Source organism: Maniola jurtina, chromosome 22 (genome assembly GCF_905333055.1).
Source record: "Maniola jurtina chromosome 22, ilManJurt1.1, whole genome shotgun sequence".
Lineage (NCBI taxonomy): Eukaryota > Metazoa > Arthropoda > Insecta > Lepidoptera > Nymphalidae > Maniola > Maniola jurtina.
This window is the reverse complement of record NC_060050.1, coordinates 10,163,282-10,187,279: the sequence shown is the minus strand read 5'-3', so window position 1 is coordinate 10,187,279 and position 23,998 is coordinate 10,163,282. Positions and strand designations below refer to the sequence as shown.

The window sequence follows — 23,998 nt, the reverse complement described above, 5'->3', positions numbered from 1 at the left end:
GTGAATATTATGATTATAATAATTTTGAATAAAGAGTACTTAGTTACCTAAAAAAAAAATGTTACATGCAAATGTTAAATGCAATAGGTACATAAGTACCATAACAGTAGGTATGTACCTATTACACTACCTTGTGTGCTGCTAAATGCAAAGCCGGTCGTTTCCATGCAACTTTTTCATTTAGAAGTTCGTCAATATTGTATTTAATCGCACAAACTACAAAAATGTTGTTTAACACAATGGTTTATGCAATGCCAAGGCAAATTTAATAGTGATACGAGTATTATCACACTATAACGAAAGTGTGTGTGTGTATATGTGTGTGTGTATGTTTGTTACTCGTTCACGCAATAACTGCTAGACGGATTTGGCTGAAGTTTGGAATGGAGGTAGATATTATCCTGGATTAGCACATAGGCTATTTTTTATTCCGGAAAATCAAAGAGTTGCCACGGGATTTCGAAAAACCCAAATCCACGCGGACGAAGTCGCGGGCATCGGCTAGTAGTAAAATAATTTCGTGTTCACAGGCTCTCAAAGGCGATCGGTACCGACTGACCGTGGTGGTAGAAGAACTGAAGAATGCCACCACCATCGACTACAAGACCGCGCTCGTGGCCTTCATCAACTGCCTCATCATATCAGCTCCCCGCCTTCCAGACAGGATTCGAGTTAGAAACGAGTTTATTGGTAAGTTCTCACGAGGAATTTTCTAGAGAGGGAATTTTCAAAAAAAAGAAAAAAAAGAAGATTATTAGTCATGCTAATTATGACTAATATTCCCGTTCCTCCTCCAACTAAGCGTAAAGCTTGTGCTAGGAGTAGGTACGACAATAGTGCAACGGGTGGGGTTTGAACCTCCGATCTTTCGGTATTCAGTGCGCTCCTCAACTGTTAAGCTATTGAGGCTCTAAAAAACGGTCTTAAACGAAAATACGGACTGAGTGCCTAGCTAGATACTGTAAACCATCCATTCAGGCGTGTCTTAAATTTGAGTCAGAGCACCTATTTTATTTTGATTTCTTTGTCAATATTATAAATCTTTTTTCCAATACGAGAAATCGATCTTCTCTTCTAGATCGAAATCGGTAGGCTGACTGATGTGTGGTAATTGGAAATGCGCGGTTGTGATCATACTATAATACCTACTTAATGGAAAAAATAGTATTAGTAAAGAATTTACCTACTTACCTATAATTTTTCTAGCTTTTCACAAACCTTTTTCTATCTTTTCCAGGACTTGGACTACTTCCCACACTTAGTAATCTAAGGTAAGTTTAATCCATACTAATATTATAAATGCGAATGTGTGTCTGTCTGTCTGCTACGTTTTCACGGCCCAACCGCTGAACCGATTTTAATGAAATTTGGTACAGACTTGGGATATATCCCGGGGAAGGACTACTTTTTATCCCGGAAAATGAAAGAGTTCCTACGGGATTTAAAAAAATCGAAAAAGTGCAGGTATGCGTCATGAAATTATTTAAAGGTGTGGCACCTCAGCTTCGCAACCCTGTCGGTTATTCTGACTCTCCTACGGATTTCCTCCTCCGTATCTCTGATTTGATCACGTAGATTAACAGGGCTCTCTCCGTCACTCGTTTCCACTCGTTTCATACAATCGTAGTTCCAATTTCATTTGAATATTAAGCAACCAAAGTTCATGAAATTTTGCAGACATATTCTAGAAACTAATATCTGTGTCTGTGGTGTTTTAGATTTTTCTAAAAATATGTAGTTTTAAAATAACAGGGGCTCAAAGATTTGTATGAAATTTTTTAAGACCGCGTAACTATGAAACCGAGTATTTTAACAGAAATCTGGAAAACCACAGACATAGATGTTAGTTTCTAGAATATGTCTGCAAAATTTCATGGACTTTGGTTGCTTAATATTCAAATGAAACTGGAACTACGATTGTATGAAACGAGTGGAAACGAGTGACGGATAGAGCCCTCTAAGCTCTCTTCATCGCCCGCTGAGTGATTCAGAGCTTCCTTATAAAGCCTATAGACCCTATAGTGAGCGCCGTAAGTATAAAATATGTAAGTATTGCTTAATGCGCACAGTTCGAAAACTGCGATCTTGAAAGAATGAATGAATATGCTTTTATTAATTCATTCTTCTTCTGTGTCTTCAAGCACTGCGGTATTTTGTATGAGAAGACATAGGCTGAGATGCTTAGACTTAAGAGGGCTTTCTCCGTCACTCGTTTCATACAATCGTAGTTCCAATTTCATTTGAATATTAAACAACCAAAGTCCATGAAATTTTGCAGACATATTCTAGAAACTAATATCTATGTCTGTGGTTTTCCAGATTTCTGTTAAAATATTCGGTTTCAAAGTTACGCGGTCTTAAAAATTTTCATACATATCTTTGAGCCCCTGTAATTTTAAAACTACATATTTTTAGAAAAATCTAAAACACCACAGACACAGATATTAGTTTCTAGAATATGTCTGCAAAATTTCATGGACTTTGGTTTCTTAATATTCAAATGAAATTGGAACTACGATTGTATGAAACGAGTGGAAACGAGTGACGGAGAGAGCCCTGTTAAGTTTCAGTTAAAACGAGATGGATTTATCTCAGCGATATAACGCTGTCTCGTTTTAACAGGCTGAGCAAAGCCGAAGTTGACACTATAGATCATAGATACTTACAACAGTTGAATAAATCAATAATATTATGTTTAGCTAAGATTTTTCTGCGAAGTCCCACTACAAGACATCACCCCAATATTTCGTACAAGGCGATCGTGACCCGAAGCCAATAATATCGCTTAATCATTGTGAGAACATTCGCGCAGACGAAATGCCACGGACCGCTGTTCCCTTACCTACTTACATGATCTTTTGAACCAGACTAAACAATGATATTAATAACAATCCTGATTTAATTATTGTAAACTAGCTGATGCCCGCGACTTCGTCCGCGTGGATTTAGGTTTTTAAAAGTCCCGTAGGATGTCAGTTTCCTTGACGGGACCTCTGTACCAAATTTCATATAAATCGGTTAAACGGATGGGCCTTTAAAAATCCCGTGGGAACTCTCTGATTATCCGGGCTAAAAAAGTGTAGCCTATGTCCATCTCCGGGATTTAAGCTAACTCTGTGCCAAATATAATCAAAATCGGTTAAACGGCTGTTGGGCCGTGAAAAGCAAGCAGACAGACAGACAGACCGACAGACACACTTTCGCATTTATAATATTAGTTATGGATCTATACAAACAATACCTACGGGAAATAGATATTTTCCATACGATTTTAAAAACGTCACGGACCTCATCTAATATAATTAATAGGCGATTGCATTAATTACTTCGTCTACGGCAGTAAGTTCCTAATGTAGGCATTAAATAAAGCGATCAGTCTTGAAGCCGGCGAAATGGACAGTAATTGATGCAGCGGACCAACGAATTAGTGTAACGAAGTGGAAGTTGCACTATTAGTCAATCCAAATCTTTATCTTGTATCATTTTGCAATACCTATAACTTGTCTTGCACGGTAGCTACTCTTATAAAATCGCGAATTTTTATATAGACTTAACGTACCTAAGTAGGTATTTTTTTATAACCGTGATAGACTAGTGGTTACGACGTCTTTGCTATTAGATAGGTCGGGGGTTCGATCCCGGGCACGCACCTCAATTTTTCAGAATTTTGAGCAATTCAAAGTCACTTGCTGTAACGGTGTAGGAAAACATCACTATGTTCCTCACTAGGAAACCTGCATGTCTGAGAATTGCCCATGATATTCTCAAAGGTTGTGAAGTCTGCCAATCCGCACTTGGCCAGCGTGGGGGAAACAAACCCTTCTCTTTCGGAGAAGAGACCCGTGCTCAGTAGTGAGCCAGCGAGGGGGTGATGATGAAGTTTAATAGAAAGCCTAAATACCATTTTCATGGATTTTTATTTATCAAGATAAATTACTAACTTTTATACCTACATATTTTCATCCCTTTTAACTCTACTTGTGGTGAATTGATTTTCATGAATACAACTTGAAAGATAACGGATTCTTATACTAACTTTCAACCTCTATTTTACTCGTATTTTATGTTCTAACTAAAACAAGTTAAATATAATTCAAGCGAATTTTTTTATTACTGGAAGTTTGTCTACCTATCTACATTTAACCGCAAAGCTCGACTACGTAATATCATCTAAAATTCAATATCTTAAATCAATCTACCCGGTTCGAAGATAAAATCCACGCACATAAACCAGTCTAGATTGATATGATACAAACATTTTGTTCCCAAGACACTAACCGTCCCGCATTTCGTACCAATTACATCTTCCGGTCTAAAGTCCGTCCTGTCCGATTGTCCAAAGCGACATAAAAGGCGATGCGTGGGCGCACGCCGCCTCAGACCAAATAAGGAGGGCATGTTGGTGAATAATATTACTAATAAAGGTACTAACGACTCGATTTGAATAATTTTTTGACCATAACAATTTGTAAAATTGGAAATTCTGATAATTTCTTATGTAACAGCAGCAGCCGTGCCAAGACGATAGATAACATTGTATCTTCAGACACACTATATCTTCAGATTATAATCTGTATATTGTCAGATACAGTATTTAGTCCAACTACGTATGTGAAAAACGAGTTACTTAAGCTAAAACTAAAAACCAGTTGGTTTTTAGTTTTAACGTTAAGCTTAGTTAAGTTTTAGCTTAGATAACTCGTTTTTCGACGATTTCACTGCGGCGATGGGACAACTGCCTTATGAAGATGGCATATTGACAAGTTCCTATAACCTCCCAGTTCCAGCGAGATTTGGGTCAAACTAGGAAAAAACGGCCAAGTGCGAGTCGGACTGGCACCCGAAAAGTTCCGTACCAACTACCATCGTACAAGAAATAACACCATTTTATCCCACACCTAACCCACCGTGCGCTCATGACCTCGTGCAAGTTAATGACGGACAACGCCATCTATGTGTGAATTAGTAAACATAAATATGTTATGAACAAATCAAATGATTTGTTCGTTAACACTTTTTTAATGATGTAACTGCAAATGCCCGGTTCTCTACTTGTTTCCTTTAGGTACTAGACATTAGGAATCATAAGATTTAGACATTGCCAAACATGATTCTATGTTCAACAAGAAGTAGGTACCCTATAGGATTCGCTTACCTTGACAGACACGACAAACAGTTAGACAGGCAACGATGTGAAAACTAATCAAAAGGTGACCATTTAGTTCTTGCAATCAAGTCTACTTTTTTGTCTGGTGGAAGGCTTCGGCCGTGACTATATACCACCCAACCGGCAAAGCGTGCCGCCAAGCGAATTGCCGTTCCGGTATAATGCCGTATAGACACCAAAGGAGTATGAAAACTACCATACCCCTTCCAGGTTAACCAGCTTCCACGTTAAACTACAATACATCATGACTTACCACCAGGTGACATTGCAGTCAAGGGCTAACTTGTATCTGAATAAAAAAAAAACTTCAATTTTTTTTTATTGTCTCCAGGCATGAAGCTGCCAGTCACCCGAACTTGGGCGTCCAACTCGACGTGTTCGAGGAGCAGCGGGAGAGCGACGAGGCGCAAGGCCCTGGAGGGATCAATCTCAACTCACATCTCGACGTCTTCTACGCTATTTTGAAACAGGTAAAATATAAAATAGCAAATCCAATATCCACGCTAACAAAGGCATGTAGACCACACAAATCCTAAAACCACTCGACGGATGACACCGGAGCATCCTCAGGAGACCTTACAATGCATAAATTAACAATTGTAGATTCTAAGGTTGTTCTCGTTGAGTGGTTTTGGGATTTGAATGGTGCTGCGTGGTGGTGGCTATTGCTTGCTTAGTGGCTGGCTTTTCCTGCATGTTTAGCAGTGAGAGAGCGGGCGGTGCATAGGTATCGTGTGCTGCGTGTTGCACCATGCATATTTATGTGGTTTAGCGGATTATAGCAAAATAAGCTTTTGGTTCCTTGTATAAAAGGGTTTTATTCAGGTTTCAGATACACCACAAGAAATCCCATTCCTGAGCATCCTACAACACTTGCTTCGGATAGACCCCAAGGAGGCAGTCAGTGATATAGTTTGGGACACGGCGGAGACGCTGGTACACAGGGCTACTCTCTTGGAGACGAGGGAAGACGCTGCCAAACTCCTCAGAGCGCCTAGTGTTCAGGTTAGTCTACATAAATAAAAGGAAACGCTGACTGACTAACTGCCTGATCTATCAACGCACAGCAGACATGCCCTGAACCTTGGGCCAGTAATAACAAAAGACCAAATTAATTCTTCACTAAGAGTTTTGATTTACGTAAAAGTCTTAAAGAGATAAATCTAGCGAAATCCCGTGCTTGGATATCTCGTATCCCGAGATACAGCCTGCTGACGGACAGACGGATGGACAGCGGTGGCTTATAGGGTTCCCTCGGGTGCAGAACCCTAAAAACGTAAGGGATAATATCTGCGTGGACAAAACGCCGAAGAACGCGCGTTATTTGCTATAGATTTGTTCCTGTAGCTATCTTCTGAGACAAGATAATATGTAATTAGTTATTAAATTGTATCAGTTTTTATAGTAAAAGCGATGATTGCCTAGTGGTTTAAAATGTCGGCCTTCTAATCGGCAGAGTCCGGGGTTCAATGCCGAACACGTACCTCTACCTATCTTTTCGGAGCTGTGTACACCTACCTACGTTTTAAGCATTTAAGTATCACTTGATTTAACGATGAAAGAAAACATCGTGAGAAAACCTGCATGCCTGTGAATTCTCCATAATATTCTCAAAGGTGTGTGAGTGCCAATCCGCACTTGGCCAGCGTGTTAGACTACAGCCAAACCCTTCTCCAGTAAGTAACTCCAGTTAACAATTTCGTATTTCAGGCTAAAATGGGGTGCACATGTCAACACAGAGACCTGTCGGGTTCGAATCGCAAACAGAGTCTACAGCGGGCCTTGTCACCACCACCGCCGCCGCCGCCCGCTCCCGCGCCTCCTCCTGGTAAACCCTAAAGACTCTATTACATTATAGTAATTTTCCCCTGACCAAATTTTTTTTAAAAAAAGGTTTTCATTCCGTAGTAAGTAACAATTAGAACGTATGAAACTATCTACTTTAAAACGTCGCAACCTACACAAATTACTTTGCACATACTTTAAAAACACCTCTATAAAAATAACAGAAGTTCTGTTTGGCCGCTATTTTCAATATACTAATAACGCGAATACACTTTCAAGTTAAGCCAATATACTAACTTAGTATACTAACACTTCCAGCTGCCCCGCCGCCACCGCTACCGCCCGCGCCGCCCGCACCCCCCGCGCCCCCCGCTCTTCGTGGTGCACCCCCTCCCCCGCCCCTCGGCGCGCCCATCCCACCCCCCGCACCCGCGCCCGTCATCACGCTGCCCCAGCAGGAGACCCCGCTACCCAAGACCAAGATGAAGACCATCAATTGGAACAAAATACCCAGCAATAAGGTAAGAGAGCTGAGTTTCTTGTGGGCTCTTCTCAGACTTGGGCGCGTTTGGAACCCTCGTAGCTTTAGTTTTAAGTTACGTAATTAATTATTATCACCACTATATTATACAAAAACAATTTCGACCATCAAAAGGAGTACAATAGTACCTACTTTGAATAAATCAAAAGTTTAACAGCGGACCGATTTCCGAAAGGTTGGCGGTTCTAACCCCACCCGTTGCACTATTGTCGTACCTACTCCTAGCACAAGCTTTACGCTTAGTTGGAGGGAAAAGGGGAATTTTAGTCATATTATCATGGCTATTTTAATTTAAAAAAAAAAGTTTAAACCACAAAATTGAGATGGTGACAGAAGCACCCTGTTCCTAAATAGATTTCCTAGGTTGCCTTTACTTAGCTTTACTTACTATGGAAAATATTAAAACTTATGTCAAAGGGTAACAATGAATGTGCAATAATTATTTATTTTTCCAGGTGGTTGGCCAAAACAACATTTGGTCAATAGTAGCATCGAGTCACAAGCATTCGCCAAAGACAGAACTGGATTGGAGTGAGATCGAAGGACTTTTCTGCCAGCAGGTATTTATAATCACTTTTCAAAATCTATAATTAGCTTTCACTTCATAAATAAATAACCTTATTTATAAATAAACGAATTTCATCGACTTAAGTGCCTCATTTCTAAGCTAATTGTGGAACCAGATTTTGTCTGTCTGCCCTTTAAAATCACGCTTTTTTTTAATTTGAGACAAGATCGAATTTAATAACGATTTTAAAGCGTTACCAGACATAATATAAAATACCTTGCCATATTGCGGAAAGACCATATGGTGCCCCCAGAGCAAGTTATTAATATTTCTGGTCAGGCTCTAATAACCATAACATCAAAATTATTTACCGCAGTTCTAGTAGTAGTAGTAGCTGCATCTGGGGACAGATGGTTTAGCTCATTTTTTTTTTTGCAAAGAATCAGCCTGGCTGTCCAACGCGAAAATGTAGCCAGTTCTTGACACCATTCTGTGCAGGCGTGATTTGTACAGTAATTAGAGCTAAGTAGCTTTAAGTTTTGTTGTAATATTTTCAATTTATCATCATAAAAGTTAAAAAGTAGACGTTTACTTAAGATCGCATCATTTCGCAGGTTCAACCACCAGGATCAGCCGGGTCCTCACCACGCCTTGGGCGAAGCCCCATCTGTGACAGCTCCGGGGAAAGGAAACCGAGGAAGGAGCCTTCTGAGATCACACTCCTGGATGGCAAACGGAGCTTAAACGTCAACATATTCTTAAAGCAGTTCCGAAGGTACAGATAAGTTATTTTGTCTTTCTTAACACTTTGTCAGTTGTAACCTGATTTATGAAAAGTTGCGTTAGAAATCAGGGCTAGAATTATCGACTTACCTTATTTTACTTCCCATTTGACTAAAATCTCATCTGCAACAAAATCTATACCCATCAGATCAAGTACATTGCCCAGAAGTACTTTATTCATGTTGAAGACTTTGAAAGACACCCTGATAGTAGAGCTTATGATATTATGGATTCTCAGAAATGTTACTAGCTATGCAAAAAGGAAAAGGAAGCCAACGTTTTCGAAAAGACTGGCTATGGGATGGGGAACGTAAAGTTATCCATACGCCTCAATTTTGGATATGATCATGGTATATCATGTACACAATGGAAAGATTAAAAAAAAAAAACTGCCATACCCCTTCCCGGTTAGCTCGCTTCTATCTTAGACTGCATCACCACTTACCACCAGGTGAGATTGCAGTCAAAGGCTAACTTGTATCTGGATAAAAAAAAGTTTTTAATTCCACCTTTTCAAGGATAATTCCATTCAATTTCCAGTTCCAATGAAGACATAATTCAGCTAATACGCGAAGGTGCTCACGACGATATTGGTACAGAAAAGCTGCGCGGCCTTCTCAAGATCCTTCCCGAGATAGACGAGTCCGAGATGCTGAAATCGTTTACCGGTGATGTCACCAAGCTGGGCAATGCTGAGAAATTCCTGCTGCAACTTATCCAGCTACCCAAGTAAGTTATCGTCTCAACCTAGGCTTGTAAAATACTCAACCTATTGGCCTTGAAAATTACTATGCCCAGCTGTGGACGATTATTGGATGTCCACTGCTGAACATAGTATTTTGCAAGGATCGTTACAGAACACGAGGTTTTGCTACTTGTACTCAGCGATTATCAGCAATCTGCTTGAGATCGTCTAAGGACACTCAGCAAGATAGGGAGCCTGAGTAAAAAATTACAGAAAGTAACTCCAATGTAAGTTTTTGTCTACAAAAGGTCGTTAAAGTGGCCCTTCTAGAAAAATCATTCCCAGCAATAGATTATACTAAATTAATTGAAATATGTAATTGATTTATGAATTTTACGATAAAAGAGGGTATTTTAATATTTTTTTGAAAGTTTGGTATCTTTGTTCCAGCTACAAATTACGGATAGAATGCATGCTGCTGAAAGAGGAATGGGCGTCGACTGCTGGCTACCTGGAGAGTGCCATCAACGCGATATTGGTAGCTGGAGACGATCTGATGTCTTCTAGGGCCATCCAGGTGATTTTTGAAGGGTTATAGAGATCCAAGAATTCATAATTAAATGCAAAAACGCTTAGTATTGAATTCATATCGATTTCAATGCGTTGGTTTTTGACTTTATTGGAGTCTGTTAGTACTAGATCTGCACACTTAGAATGATTATCCTCAATTATACTCTTTTGATAAGGATTTTGGGAAAAATTGGTTCATCTGTTAGGCGTTTAAAGTTTTAATCTATGTATTTTGACAGGAAATCCTCTACATCGCGCTGATAGCCGGCAACTTCCTGAACGCGGGCGGGTACGCGGGCGGCGCCGCGGGCGTCAAGCTGTCTTCCCTGCAGAAGCTATCTGACATCCGCGCCAACAAGCCCGGCATGAACCTGATGCACTACGTTGCTATGGTGAGTACTCGTCAACCGACACAAGGAACCAATAGCTTAATTTGCTATAATCCGCTAAACTAGACAAATCTGTATGGTGCATATGCACCGCCCGCCCTCCCACTGATAAACGTGCAGGAAAATCCAGCCATCGAGCAAGCAATACGCACCACCACCACGCAGCACCACACAAATCCTAAAACCACTCGACGAAGGCTTACCCCAACACCGGATAATCCTCAGGAGTGTAGACCTCACAATGTCCAATAAACTATTAGAAAAGTCAAAAAATGTAGGTATGTAAATACTTACAAATGTTAAAAATCAGTATTTTTTTACAGCAAGCAGAACGCAAGAACAAAGAACTGATCCATTTCGCTGACGACATCCGAGTTTTGGAAGAGGCTTCAAAAGCGAGCGTGGAACAGCTTCACAACGAAATCAACACCCTCTCCCTCCGGATAAGCACTCTGAAGAGGGACATACAAGCCACCACGCATCTTGACATCAAGGAGCAGATGTGGGATTTCTTGCAGGTACCTCAAAAAGTACTAAAAACCCCGTGAGAACTCTTTGACTTTCTGAGATAAGTAGTAGCCTATGTCACTCTTGAGGTCTAGAAAATCATGAAAAAAATCACAACGACCAAACATACTTTCACATTTATTATGGGTAGTGAAAAAATTAAGATTAAAAGGTAAAGGTACAATAATATTTCTATTCTATTCATTCAGGTTGCTGAAAGAGAAGTATCGGCTCTCAACAAAGATATGGAAGAAGTGGAGAGTATGAGGAAACAGCTCGCAGAGTTCTTTTGTGAAGATCCAGTCTCTTTCAAACTTGAGGAATGCTTTAAGGTCAGTAATTAATTAAATCTCCATTGAACATGCCACGTAAGAATCGATAATAGGTTCGATAAAATTCAGTCTAAACTTATTTTCCAAATTCTTATGGAAATTTTTTGACACTTGTGTTATCTTGACTCTACCACCGCCATTCAGAAAGCAGATTTTCGGGAAATTCGATGTGCAATCTTTCCTGCCGAGTTCCTGGCGTAATTTCTAATGATATGAATGTTGTAAGATGTGCCTAACGGATAGTTATTTTTGCAGATATTCGTAACCTTCTGCAGCAAGTTCCGATCCGCGGTGAGCGACAACGAGCGGCGACGAGCGCACGAGGAGCAAGCGGCTGCCAGGCGACGAGCGCGCGACCAGGCGGCGATCAATGTCGCCAAGACTAGGGCAGGTTCGTTGTGTGGTCCATGCCTAATTATTTTATTACAAGTGGTAGAAAAAACAAAGCTGTTACCTTCTGTCGTCGGGTGTTGTGGGAGTGAGACCGGGACACCCAACGGAAGGGAAGCTCTATCTCGGTCACACATCACACGGAATCAATATGTTGGTAGTTACCTATATGAAAGCCAAAATAATAATTTTGTCTGATCGGGATTGTAGTAAATTAGGTAATGAGTCCTTTGTGTGAAAACTTAACTGGCTCAGTGTATTTGCCTAAAATAGACTATGAACTCATGTAAGATTAAGATGTATGTTTTCCTAAATAAATAAATAAAAAAAAAAAACTTGCACAGCGTTTTTTACAAATGTTATGTTTTGATTGCAGGTGGTAGTGTCTGCAGCACACCAGTATCGGAGTGTGAATCTCTCATGGAATCCCTGTTGCTTGATATAAGGAACGGTCTCGGACGGAGATCTTTAAGAAAGCCGCACGATATGTCACCATCACCAGGTACAAGTATTCCCTTTTTCTATTGTTTATAACTGTTTAGTTATCTTTTACAACTTTTTGGTAATTTTGGTAACATGTGCGCTATCTACTTTATTTCTAAAGCTGAAACTTGATGTTGTCTAGGATGTAAGACAAATTAACTTGGTACCGAAAACAATACGGTTCATCATGTGATAGTGTTTTTGTACAGTAAATTAACGAAAGCAAAGAATCTAACTTGTTTTTTTTAATCCTCCAGACGTAACTCCCACGGGTAGCCTGCGTCGCAGAAGCAGAGCGAGTCCAGGGGACGACGAGGACGGCTTGCTGGAGTTCCTACGACACTCGTCACCCGCTGCCAACGAGTTGAGAGAGAGAAGCGCTTGGGGAAGCCTTGGTACGTGTCCTCACCTCCAGAATAGAAGGCGGAAGTCCTATTTAAATCATTAGGTTATCACGGTCAGAAAACGATAATGACGAGGATAAGAAGAACATAATGATCTGTTTCAGATCGATCGTGGTCGCGCCGAGGCCCGGTGCGCGCGCGGCTCGAGATCCCCGACAGAGAGCGCGAGCGGCCCGCCTCGCCGCGCGCCTCGCCGCCCTCGCCGCCCTCGCCCGCCGCGCCCGACGCCACCACCGCTAAACCTAAGTATGTATGGGGTGTCCGATACCCGACACAGAGTGCACGGGCGAGCGCGAGCGGCCTGCCTCAAATTACAAACTGTCAGATTTTCATCCCCTATACTAGGGGTAAGAGGGAGAAAGTTTATCATTTCTTTATTTTCCCGTAGTTTATATGCGATTTCTAGTCTACATACCAAATTTCAGTCTTCTAGGACTTCAGGAAGTAACTTAGGAATTTCGATTATCATCAGTGAGTCAAAATCGACGTATTTTAGATAACAATAAATCTGTAAACATAAAATTGATACTTGGTAAGTTTAATAAGTTTGCTGAGGACACCTTATACTGAAAACTTCAGCTTTCTAACGCCATCCAGACCGAAGCTATGACGGTTCGACAATACGACGAAACGCTTCGAGAAAAGGTATATAGTGCCTTGTCCCTTAGTTTGGCTCGTCTTGGCAGGGGCACTGCAGCGACCCCTGATAATAATTAATTACTTTTTACCTTCAACCTTCGCAATTAATGACTATCGAAAGTCGGGTTGTAGTTCAAATTTCATTCAGCTGTTGTGTTTATGCTGGGGAAAATGTTGTTGGGGAAAAATGAAACAAATAAAATATTCTAAACAATTTTTAGTTAATATAATAAAGTTAATATAAGTACATTATTCGCGCCATAAACCGCCGAAATCGGAATAAATTAGTCCTGTGCCAATCATGAACGATTCGGTCGTTTGAACTTTGACCGTCGGGTCTGATGGCAATCATTCATTTTGAATGATCCGGTTCAATCAATCGCCAAGATCCAAGAATACATTATAAAAGGTACCGCACCACCACGAAAAGAATAACACCCCTCTTTTTGGGTCGGGGGTTAATAAAATACTGACTGACGTTGATACGTTGATCGTTGGTTCAGGGAATGGCGCCAGAAGATCGAGTCGTGGCTTCGCGCCAGCAGCGAGGAGGAGCGCCGGCCGCGCCGCTCGCCGCTCAGCCTGCACACCACCGCGCTCCATCGGCGCTCCTTGGAAAACGATTCCGGTAAGTCTTCTTACTTCATCGCCAGTGAGAAAGACAGGCTACTGAAATGTCGCAATCATTTTCGGCCGAGTGTGGCACGCTGGACTCCTGCTCCACCAATCTTTCCATTCCATCAGCCTGTAAGCATCCACTGCTGGAAATAGGCCTTTCCAAGAGCGCGCCGCCAAACACGGTCCTCCGCCTTCCTCATCCACCCGCTCCCTGCTACCTTCTTCAGATCATCAGTCCAGCGAGCTGGAGGTCGTCCCACACTGCGCTTACCAGTACGCGGTCTCAACTCCAGAACACGTCTGTCCCAATTGCTGTCGGTTCGGCGATAGACAATCCACCACTCTACCACCCGCGATTATGCAGCTGGTAGCCTCATTTCTGGAAGGCAGGTCCTTAAGGCTATGTATGTAGAAGGCACGGACTCCCAGCCGTACCCGATACGAGTAGGAGTACCACAAGGCAGTTGCTTGTCTCCGTGTCTGTATGCGGTGTATACGGACGATATCTGAACCCTCGCCGAACATCTGTGCGAGGGGGAGGAAGACGTGCTTAGGGACCTTACAGATTTTATTAATTGTGATGTAACTTGTCCAGAGAGCGAGCGCAGCACAACGCTGGACACGCTGGCGGAAGGGCGCGCCGAGTGGCGCCCCGCAGTGCCCACCGACAACGACCTCGTGCGTGCCATCGAAGCCGTCGAAGGTAATTATCTCCCTCTATTCATTGAGGATTGAGGAGATCAATCCAGATCCTGTCCTCGAATGGATTCTTTCGTTTACTTCTATTAGTCTAACATGCTGCTGCACATTCGATGGGTCATTGAACCAGTCGATGGTAATTATGATCTCTTGACCAGGCAGCTAATCTCAATAAAGACTACCAGGGGGCATATAGGACACAAGAGTGTGCGCAAATACACGTACACACTCATATTCCGATCAGACAGCAAACTGACTTTACTGCAGAAAGATCAGCAGATTAGCAGCATCAAGGCGGGTTTAATGGTTTGTGCTCTTGGAAATACACACTTACACACTTGACGTTTCAGAAACACAGAAACACAAAAGTTTATAAGAATGAAAAGTCTTTCTATTTCTATTATAAAACATTCTAAGATGAAACAGATGTAAACTTTTATAATAATTTACTTCCAGATGTTCAACCAAAACCAAAAGAAAGGTTACCATGGAGAAAGACGGAAGAAAACGAAGAGATGAGGCGACTGAGACGACAACGATCGCGACCACAAATAGAATCCCCTCAGCCCCTCGTCTCCATCAGCGAGGAGGACAAGCGCAAGCTGCCAGACATTACCGTCACCACTGCCAAAGACCACAAGACAGACAAGTCGGACAGAGTCGGTATCGACTCTGACAACATTGAAACGCCACCAGTTCAAAGGAAGATGTTCAATCCTCCACCAGAAAGAGAACCATGTCGGAAATTCCATCCTTCCCTTTCAAGTTCTAGTCTCACGGATAAAGCTTCAGCGGAAATGAAGGATTTGTGTCAAGAGATATTAGGTGATGGACAGTTCGACAGATTCTCTGCAGCTAGAAGAACGAGACGATACAAACGAACCCCAGAATCGAGTTCACCTGAAGAAGAGAAGAAACCGGATGTCTCATCAGAACTAGTTGCGGAGACACAAGTGATCCGACCGTCTAAACTAGACATCCAAGCTTCATATCCTGTCGACACTCCTAAAGAGACGGCTGTGGCGAAACCGGTGGAAGAAGTAGTCAAAGAAGAGAAGGAGGTTAGGTTGAAACGTTGGCAGGACAGATTAAAAAACCAAAGTACCCAAAGCACGGATAAAACGCCAACCAAAGATAACAAATCGGTGCCATACTCGAGGATGAGGCGGCAGACTTCGATCAATCAAGAGGATGTTCAGAAAGCTATCAGAGAATTAAAATCTCCGACGCAAACACCTACCGGTGTGTGGTCAAGGAGTGCGTATAGAAAATCTCTAAACACGAAGACCGAGAGAGCGCCCACAACGGAAAGGACGACGTCACCTCGAATACCGAAAGTTAAAAGCGAGCACGAGCTCAACGACGAAGGTTTCGAGGAGACGCAAAGTCTGAATTCGGAAAGTGCATCCCAGGGAGCTTCCTCGGGTTGCAATATGGAATGTGAATCTCCTACGCCGAAGAAAGTTAAAGAAATTCCAAAGAAAATTGCTTCCAAAGAGACAAAAACGCCACCTCGGACACCGTTGGATCCGAAGCGCCCGTTCGCGAAACGGGCGAGCTCTTTAAGGGTCGAAAGGTCTACCTCCCGTGCGTCCTTACGGAGTTCCAGAAGTTCTCTGAACAGTTCTGCGTCTGTCGCTACCGTGAAGAGGGCTCCTCCAGCTCCAGCGAAACCTGCTCCAAAACCAATCCCAAAGCCAATCTCTAGACTACCTGCATCCAGGTCTTCTTCGAGCGGAAGTTCAGTAGGCGCAAGGCCGCTGATGAAAACAGCTGCCAAAAGTTCAGGGTTTATGAGACCTACTCAAGCTTCTAAAGGCAGAGGATCGACTCCTCCAACTGGCTTGAAAACCAGTGTGAAATAAAAATTCTGATTAGGATTATTGTGACAAGATTAATTACTGTAACTTATAATCATTTTATTGTCAAACACGGTTTACACTCCGCCCAACAATGTTGAAATCCAACGTTGCTAACATAACAAAGTTGTGATTGAAGTTAGCACATAGCAGAAGGGGCAAATCCGCGCTTGATTGAATAAGGTTATGCTTGGCATATAATCGGCCATATTGTAAGTTGTAACTAAAGAAATATTGGTACAATGCGTCCCAATAAGGAGACGAGTCGATAACAGCAGCGTTAATCATTCGATCTCACTTACACTTACTTACTCGGTGTAGTGTGTGATGGAGACGGCATGATTAGACGCTGGTTTGTTTCGGTTCTTCTGTTTGTTCGCATGCGTGATATCAAAAGTTATACCAGTGGAAACGGCCAGTGATGGCGGCAGAGTATTATAATATACAAAAATAACCAATCATAAAAAAAAACATTATTGGAATCTTCAGATAACTGGTGCTGAATCTCAACGAAAGAAAATCTGAAGCTTTCAATGACTGAGTTTTAAATATAAGTCTAACACCTAGATCTGTTTAGAATTGAAATTATAAAGTAAATATAAAAATGCATTATGAGTTATTTTCATAATTGGGCCCGTACGTAATTTTTACGATTGATTTTTAATTTTTTAATTTTATGATCGAGAAAATTCCAAATGATCAAATTTTTAGTTTTACGTTTTTTATTTAATGTGCCACGATTTTGTACGGGTAATATATTATGTAAACATTTTATTCTAGTTGATACCAGTGATTTTATTTTTAATTAATTTCGGATATTATAACATTCGTATATCTAATTTAATTTTGGAAAAGTAATGGTCGTTAAAATGTTCTATCAAAATTTTCCGTCCAAGCACGAAATAAATTAAGTTCTTTCTAACTAGTTACCCTCCTTATTTCTGCACTTGTGATTTGATAAAAAAAAATTGTACCTACCAGCATTTTTCCATCTTTTTTCATTTTTTTTTTAAATACTTGTTCACATTATTATGCGTGTAAAAAACACTTTTTATTCTTCTTCACGATCTGATTTTATTCGTAAGCCTTTTTACTTATAGCTTTAGTAATATTTTACTGTCACAAAGTAAATCGTTTTATAAGTGTTAACACCAATTGTCTTATATTTTACGTGTTTATATATTTTACTAAAAGGAAATACAATAAATTTATATTCGACAAGACTTTTATTGGTGTTATTTTTTTTTTAATAAGTTAACCGAACCCTGCAGGCTCCAAGTTGTTGAACCGACATTCTAAGATTTTTACGTTTTTAACAAGTGTAAATTAAAAATTTATAACACCCTGAGCTGATAACTTTCAAACGGCTGAACCGATTTTCTTGGATTATAGCTAAGAACACTCTTGATCAAGCCTGTGTGGCTTGATCAAGAGTGTTCTTCAAACAAAAAAAAAACAAAATTAAAATCGGTTCATTAGTTTAGGAGCTACGATGCCACAGACAGATACACAGATACACACGTCAAACTTATAACACCCCTCTTTTTGGGTCGGGGGTTAAAAAGGATATAGGGAGTGGGTAGATGAGAAAAGTGCTACTATACTGTGTGGTGGCATGCAAGGTCTTTGACCATCAGTGGATTTGCATATAAGATAACAACACTTCGAGAGGATTTGAATTTTAAAATGTGAGCTCCGAAAAGTTAGAGATTGTGCCTGCGGGATCGAATCCCCGAACTGCAAAAAGGAGGCTGAAGTATTAAGCTATCTTTGCTTTCTAGATACCATCTTACCTATCGACGGCTTAGAGTGAAAACCTCGTAAATGTAAAAGAAGTAACTTTTCAGGAGGAAGAAAAAACTGCGTGCTGTAAAATTAGAAGCAAGTATTTGCGAGTTTCTCATTTAATGTCATAGATGGCGTTACGAGTATCGAATGAACAAATTAGTCAGATCAGGATGTGCGTTGCGAGGTTTTCTTTCTAGAAACGCAATAAAATAAATTTGAGCAAAAATGTATTCCCGAGGTTTTCACTCTAAGACGACGGTATGGTCCGCGACAGGTTGAGATGGCAATCGGAGTATGAGGCAGGGGGAAGCCTCGCACACCCGCACCTCGCCCGCATCGGGTTATCGCATACTTACATTAGGTACTTATTTACTAACGTACTACTCCGTCAACTTAGTATGCACCGAGCGTCGTTTACGTCACACTGACGATTAGGTACGGTATGCCGTATGCGAACCGTACCGTACTGACGCGACAAGGCGTCCGCGGGGAGGTGAGCGGGGAAGTGGGAGAGGCGCCGCATTCCAGCGAGGTGCAAACTTCACACGGGCATGGTTTGTTACGCTACGTTTGTAGCTGTAGGTTTTATTTTAACGTTTTCAATATTAACAAAATATTACATTCATAGAAAAGTTCATTAAAATCACAAAAGTCCCCCGTCCACCAGCTCTATGACGAGATCTGTCATTTTCCTCCGGCACCGCGCGTTGGACGACAGGACTGGCATCATGTCTGATGGCGAGACCACTTCGCTTTCCTGTCAATTAATAAAAGATAAATTAATGTATCGATTTGTTTTTTGTTTGTTATCGATAAACTCTGAAAGCACTGAATCGATTTTCATAATCCTTTCACTATTATAAAATCGCGGACGAAATCGCTGGCTAGGTTGGTATGTCAAATTTCAAAATATTTTTTTTATCGGTAAAAATAAAATTGAGACCAGGCGTTGTTTGGTAGCAAAGACGTTGCTCTATAGCTATGTCCACACTGTGCCTTTTTTCGTTCATCAAGGGCATGCGTCACAGCGCAGTCAACAGCGCACGCGACGCATGCTCTTGACGCATGCGTTATTGACAGTTGAAAGCACAGCGCGCGCTGTGAAACACATTTCCCGCGTCTGGTGGATTTCTGTGCCACAAAGCGTTCAACAACAAGATGGCGGACGAAGAAAAAAATATTACTTTGAAGTTTATTGAAGATTACAGAAGCTTTTCACAACTTTGGGATCAAAATAATAAGCTTTACACAAATAAAATAAAGAGAAACGATGGAGATGGGATGGGATGGAAACGATAAAGAGGAACGACGAAAATTTTCTCGTCACTCATGTTTTCAACACTGACAGAACCAAAATGATTAGGTACGGTAGCGTCGCGTTCGTTGACGCATTCGAATCAAATGTCAAACGAAAGTTGAATAGAAAGATGACGACGAAAGTTGAAGTGAAAAGGCACGAAAGTTGAATAGAAAGATGACGACGAAAGTTGAAGTGAAAAGGCACGAAAGTTGAATAGAAAGATGACGATGAAAGTTGAAGATGACAAGGCACAGTGTGGACATAGCTTATGGTGATTGTTCATTATGGGGCTAAAACCGCTTTTATTTTTCACACTGAAACATTTAAAATTTAAAAACCCCGAGTGCCCTTGACATAAAAATTCCTCTAAAAAGTTGGCTCTTTAAGTTGAATACCTAGTAATAGTTTGATCCAATGAGTCGTCGCGTCGAGGGACCGCTGTATATTTTTATTACCTACCCGCTTATGGGGTTTGAAGTAAGCCGCATGTCGCACTGAAATTAACATAAGAACGGGGTGAGTAGGTACTGCCCCGAAAGAAAATAAAGATTACCTTTTCCTGATAAAGATTGGGTGCTTCATTGCTGTCGCACGTAAGGATGGGGTACATATCTAAGGCACTGCCCAACCCAAACAGGCTGCTCCTTTTGAATTCTTCCTGCAACCTGAAAAGAAAATACTCATAAGATTGGGATGGCTCTGCTAAGTAACAACTCGATGCATTAGAGTATTAGACACTAAGGGTGAGTTAATAGAGCGTTCTTTGCTCAGCCTTAAGATTGAGTTAAAACGGGACAGATTTATGTGAGGGATATTTATCTGTCTCGTTTTAACTCTGTCCTAAGTCTAAGCAAAGTCAGAGTGCACTCTATAGATCTTACCCATAGAGCGCCGCACCCAAAGAATTAATTGGCGATCAACCACTCGAAAGTACGCTGATGAAATTGCTCGGCTTACTGCACCAACGCAATGTCGCCTGCTTATCAGTCTTTTAAATTGGATACACTTTGGACAGTGTGCTCAGGAACTGCATTCGACCTTGTTCCTCTTTTTTCCTGGACATTTCAACCGCTCATTTTGCTAAAGCGAGCGTAAAAGCTCATCAGTGTACATCCAGGCATAAGAAGATAACTTAAACTTATCTGATACAGGACATTTTCATCGCTCATTTGCTCAGGCGAGCGTTACTTTCGTCAGTGTTGTAGTTATCAGGTAGATAACTTACATGTCAGATAACGTCTCTTTATCCAGTATATTCCCATCGCTCATCTCGCTCAGGCGAGCATAAAGCTCATCAGTATAATAGCTCAGCAAGTCATCCAGGTGTTCTAAACGCTGTTCCTTGTCCAGGCACAGGTAGATGAAGAAGGCCAGGTCGGAGGCTGGTGACGCGTAACGTGCCAGTTGGAAATCCACTATGTACATCTGGAAGATTGGAAGAGGTCACAAAGAAAGAAATAAGGCCTTAGGTTCAGTACCTACGCTCTTGACGCTCTCCCGATGCAATTTAAGTGCAACAATTTACGAAACCGTTGATCATCATCATTTGACGACCTCCCTGGCACAGTGGTCTTATTAGTTGGAGGCCCCGGGTTCGATTCCCGGTAGGGAAAATTTGAAATTTTATAATTGCCAAATTTTCTCTGGTCTGGTCTGGTGGGAGGCTTCAGCCGTGGCTAGTTACTACCCTACCGGCAAAGTCATCGCCAAGCGATTTAGCGTTCCGGTACGATGCGTTTAGAAACCAAAGGGGTATAAATTTAATAAAAACTGCCACACCCCTTTCAGGTTACCTCGCTTCCATCTTCGGCTGCATCATCACTTACCACCAGGTGAGATTGTAGTCAAGGGTTAACTTGTACCTATCTGAATAAATAAAAAACCTTTATTTTGATGGCTTTGGGTCTAAGCGGTATTTTTTACTTTCCCTCAAAGGCCTTATTATAACGATGATCAGAGACAAGCACATACCTAACATATCTGCATTATCCAATAAATTAACGAGGTAAGTGTACCTACTTTTCAGTGCACTGAATTTAAAAATACCACATACTTACCTCAGCAATATCACCATTGACATATTTGAATAGAAGATTATTCGTCCAGCAGTCGCCATGGCAGATGACAGCCAATGGCTCTCGAGGAGTCACTCTGTCCACCATGGTCTGAAAGAAGGTGTCCTCACAGCAGAACCGTTTGAAGGGTTCCAGATACTTGTCCTTGTCTGGAGATTCTTGGAGCTCCTCTTCCACCATGCTGATGGCATTGCGAATCGCTTCTGTGTAGTAACTCTTGTAATATTCTATGTTCTCCGTGAGAAAAAATACTGTGAAGATAAATCAACAATTTTGCCAAAGGAACTGCTAAAATCCTGCTATTTAACGCAATAGTGGAAAGAGCATCTCAGAACCATGCATGTTTCAACCCAGTCCTCATCATTAATTATTACCATCAAAAATATTTTTTGTTAGGCTCTAACTTGTATCATATATATTTTGGAAGTGGCCAACATAATTTTTTCCTCAAAGGTTTCCTTCTCTTTACATGTGAAACTAAGCCTAAAGTTTAGCTTCTTTCCATTTCACTGTATTCAAACAGACAATATGATGTTAGCCTTTCCTAATCTTTTGTCCGAGTTGACAAAATAATTACTTACCAGAAATATACGTGACAATATGCTTACCTTCTGAAATGCCATCATGAACGTTAAGCAAATCGTAGAAACCCTCAGGATCATAATACTTCATAGCCAAAGAAAGAGCATGGAAATGTGATATGTGCTTCAACACGAAGTAGCATTGCTCCATGCTCAACCCTTGTCTCCGGTCCGTCATAACGAAACCCATCTCCTTCAAATCTTTCAGGACTACCAAATCGTTTTGCGCCAAGTAACATTTTGGTATGGACTTGAATGGATGCGTAACCTTCTCCCATTTGCTCTGGAAAGTGGACAATGCTGGCCATATTTTGTTGTAGAAAGCTACCTCGTTGCAGAACAGCTCGTCACTCTTGAAGGTTTGACGGCATATTATGCTTTCTGGTAAGCATTTGTATATTAGGGAACCTTGCCAAGGTTCTATGATCTCAGTGCCGTCAGATTCTGTATGTTTGCGGCTACCTTTCAGACTTATCCGGTATACCATTGAGGTATAGTTGTCTCCACGCTTGGATCCCGGAGCACCCTGGGAAATCGAACGCCGATAAATTCGTCTTGCTCACCACATCAAATTATCGAATGCCCTATGCATATATATATGACTATTTAGCACCAGAACAAGGAGAAGAAGAACAAGAATCACACCCCATGATTTTATTAATTAGATTTTGTGTTTCTCCAGTCTAAGCGACTTTTAATCCTCATGAATAGATGAATGGCAAGAGATATAATACTTATTAATTTAATTCATCGGTAGTAAATCTACCAAAGATTCGGAACGTTTTCTTACCAACAACAAAAATAACAAATGAATGGACGTTTAGAGTCAACAGATCCTCGAGTGGCAACTGCGTCTTGGCAAATGGAGTGTAAGGTGCTCCAACAAAGTACAGATGGCGGTTACAACAACCTTAGATGGGAAGCAACTCGCAATGACCTTGATGGCATCACAGGTATCTTTAACAGTCAGCCACGAAAATAAAACAAGTAAGTTGCCTGAATCACGCTAACGAAGTTTTAATCTCAGAAAACTATATATTATTATACAAATTCCAAGATACAACGCTTGGACCAGATGGGGAGGCCTGAGCATGATACGTTCCTTTTCTTATGGGCAAGCACGCACACTCCTCCCGTACATGACGATAGTTCGTCATATACGGTAAGAAAGTGGGTGGGTAGAACAGAGAAAATTGGCGCTACTTAAAAGGGGCCTATGACACTAGAAGTCCACAGGCCTCAAACCACTTCCCTCACTTCCACTTCAAATCCACTTGCCTCAAAATCCTGTAGAGTAACATCAGGATGCTCTTCCTTTATGAGGTCCTGGAGAAATTCCAAACTCACGCTGGTCATGTCGGCCTGTGTCGTATTATGTATAATGTACCAACTGAATCAACTTTCAGATGGATGTATGCAAGAGCACCGGCACTGATGAGTAGGTAATAGGTGTCTATTATATTGCAAATATAGTGTGACCACCATGTTTGGAATAATGGGAATGAGCTGGAATATACTTGGCAGGTTAAGGCTGACATTTTATCAACCCAATTTTACGTTAGCCGCCGAGTCAACTCGACTGAGCTGTCCAGCCGAGTTCAATAAGCTTTGAGATTCTTCTCGTCCTAATTCATGCTTGAAAACGAATGTCTTTGGACAGTGCGTGTTGCCAGTCACAGATATGGATCGCTAGTTAGCGACTATGGTTTGGATCCATGTGTACCTATAGTAGTTAATGGACCTCATAAGTCACTAAGATAACTATAGCAAGTGGGGTATCATATGAAAGGGCTTTACCTGTATATTTAAAAAAACAGTTTTTTATTTATTTTTATGCTTAATAGTTTTTGATTTATCGTGCAAAGTGTCGGAAAAAAGTACGGAACCCTCGGTGC

The 23,998-nt window shown here is 41.2% G+C and overlaps 2 protein-coding genes across 3 annotated transcripts in view; one reads left to right on the top strand and one right to left on the bottom strand.

Moving 5' to 3' along the window:
• LOC123876959 (inverted formin-2) overlaps positions 1-17,582 on the top strand; it is a 97,382-nt gene extending 79,800 nt beyond the window's left edge. The window contains exons 6-25 of the mRNA XM_045923414.1: positions 531-690; positions 1,238-1,271; positions 5,499-5,637; positions 5,993-6,172; positions 6,878-6,995; positions 7,271-7,473; positions 7,949-8,053; positions 8,616-8,776; positions 9,325-9,513; positions 9,920-10,046; positions 10,279-10,431; positions 10,752-10,946; positions 11,145-11,267; positions 11,523-11,658; positions 12,034-12,159; positions 12,398-12,535; positions 12,649-12,790; positions 13,687-13,811; positions 14,397-14,504; positions 14,957-17,582. Of these exons, the coding sequence (XP_045779370.1) occupies positions 531-690; positions 1,238-1,271; positions 5,499-5,637; positions 5,993-6,172; positions 6,878-6,995; positions 7,271-7,473; positions 7,949-8,053; positions 8,616-8,776; positions 9,325-9,513; positions 9,920-10,046; positions 10,279-10,431; positions 10,752-10,946; positions 11,145-11,267; positions 11,523-11,658; positions 12,034-12,159; positions 12,398-12,535; positions 12,649-12,790; positions 13,687-13,811; positions 14,397-14,504; positions 14,957-16,365 (4,071 nt within the window). The 3' untranslated portion in view covers positions 16,366-17,582. The remainder of the gene's footprint in view (positions 1-530; positions 691-1,237; positions 1,272-5,498; positions 5,638-5,992; positions 6,173-6,877; positions 6,996-7,270; positions 7,474-7,948; positions 8,054-8,615; positions 8,777-9,324; positions 9,514-9,919; positions 10,047-10,278; positions 10,432-10,751; positions 10,947-11,144; positions 11,268-11,522; positions 11,659-12,033; positions 12,160-12,397; positions 12,536-12,648; positions 12,791-13,686; positions 13,812-14,396; positions 14,505-14,956) is intronic.
• Positions 8,529-23,541, bottom strand: LOC123876969. 2 transcript variants are annotated; one of them, XM_045923432.1, is made up of 7 exons: positions 23,382-23,541; positions 22,131-22,629; positions 21,505-21,773; positions 20,673-20,872; positions 20,001-20,112; positions 18,769-18,904; positions 8,529-8,560 (listed from the first exon to the last, which is right to left on the bottom strand). In XM_045923432.1, exons 1-6 carry the CDS (start codon positions 23,457-23,459, stop codon positions 18,791-18,793), a joined length of 1,272 nt encoding a protein of 423 aa, XP_045779388.1. In that variant the 5' UTR covers positions 23,460-23,541; the 3' UTR covers positions 8,529-8,560; positions 18,769-18,790. The 2 variants fall into 2 exon arrangements, with proteins under 2 accessions (XP_045779388.1, XP_045779387.1); XM_045923431.1 differs by lacking the exon at positions 8,529-8,560 and having other exon boundaries at positions 18,706-18,904.
• Between the last annotated feature and the right edge of the window lie 457 nt (positions 23,542-23,998).

Coding starts and splice junctions, on each gene's coding strand:
- LOC123876969 (XM_045923432.1), bottom strand. CDS start 23,459: ATGACCAGCGTGAGTTTGGAATTTCTCCAGGACCTCATAAAGGAAGAG. Junction 22,630..23,381: donor TTACTCTACAGGATTTTGAG/GCAAGTGGATTT, acceptor TCGATTTCCCAG/GGTGCTCCGGGATCCAAGCG. Junction 21,774..22,130: donor TCATGATGGCATTTCAGAAG/GTAAGCATATTG, acceptor TTATCTTCACAG/TATTTTTTCTCACGGAGAAC.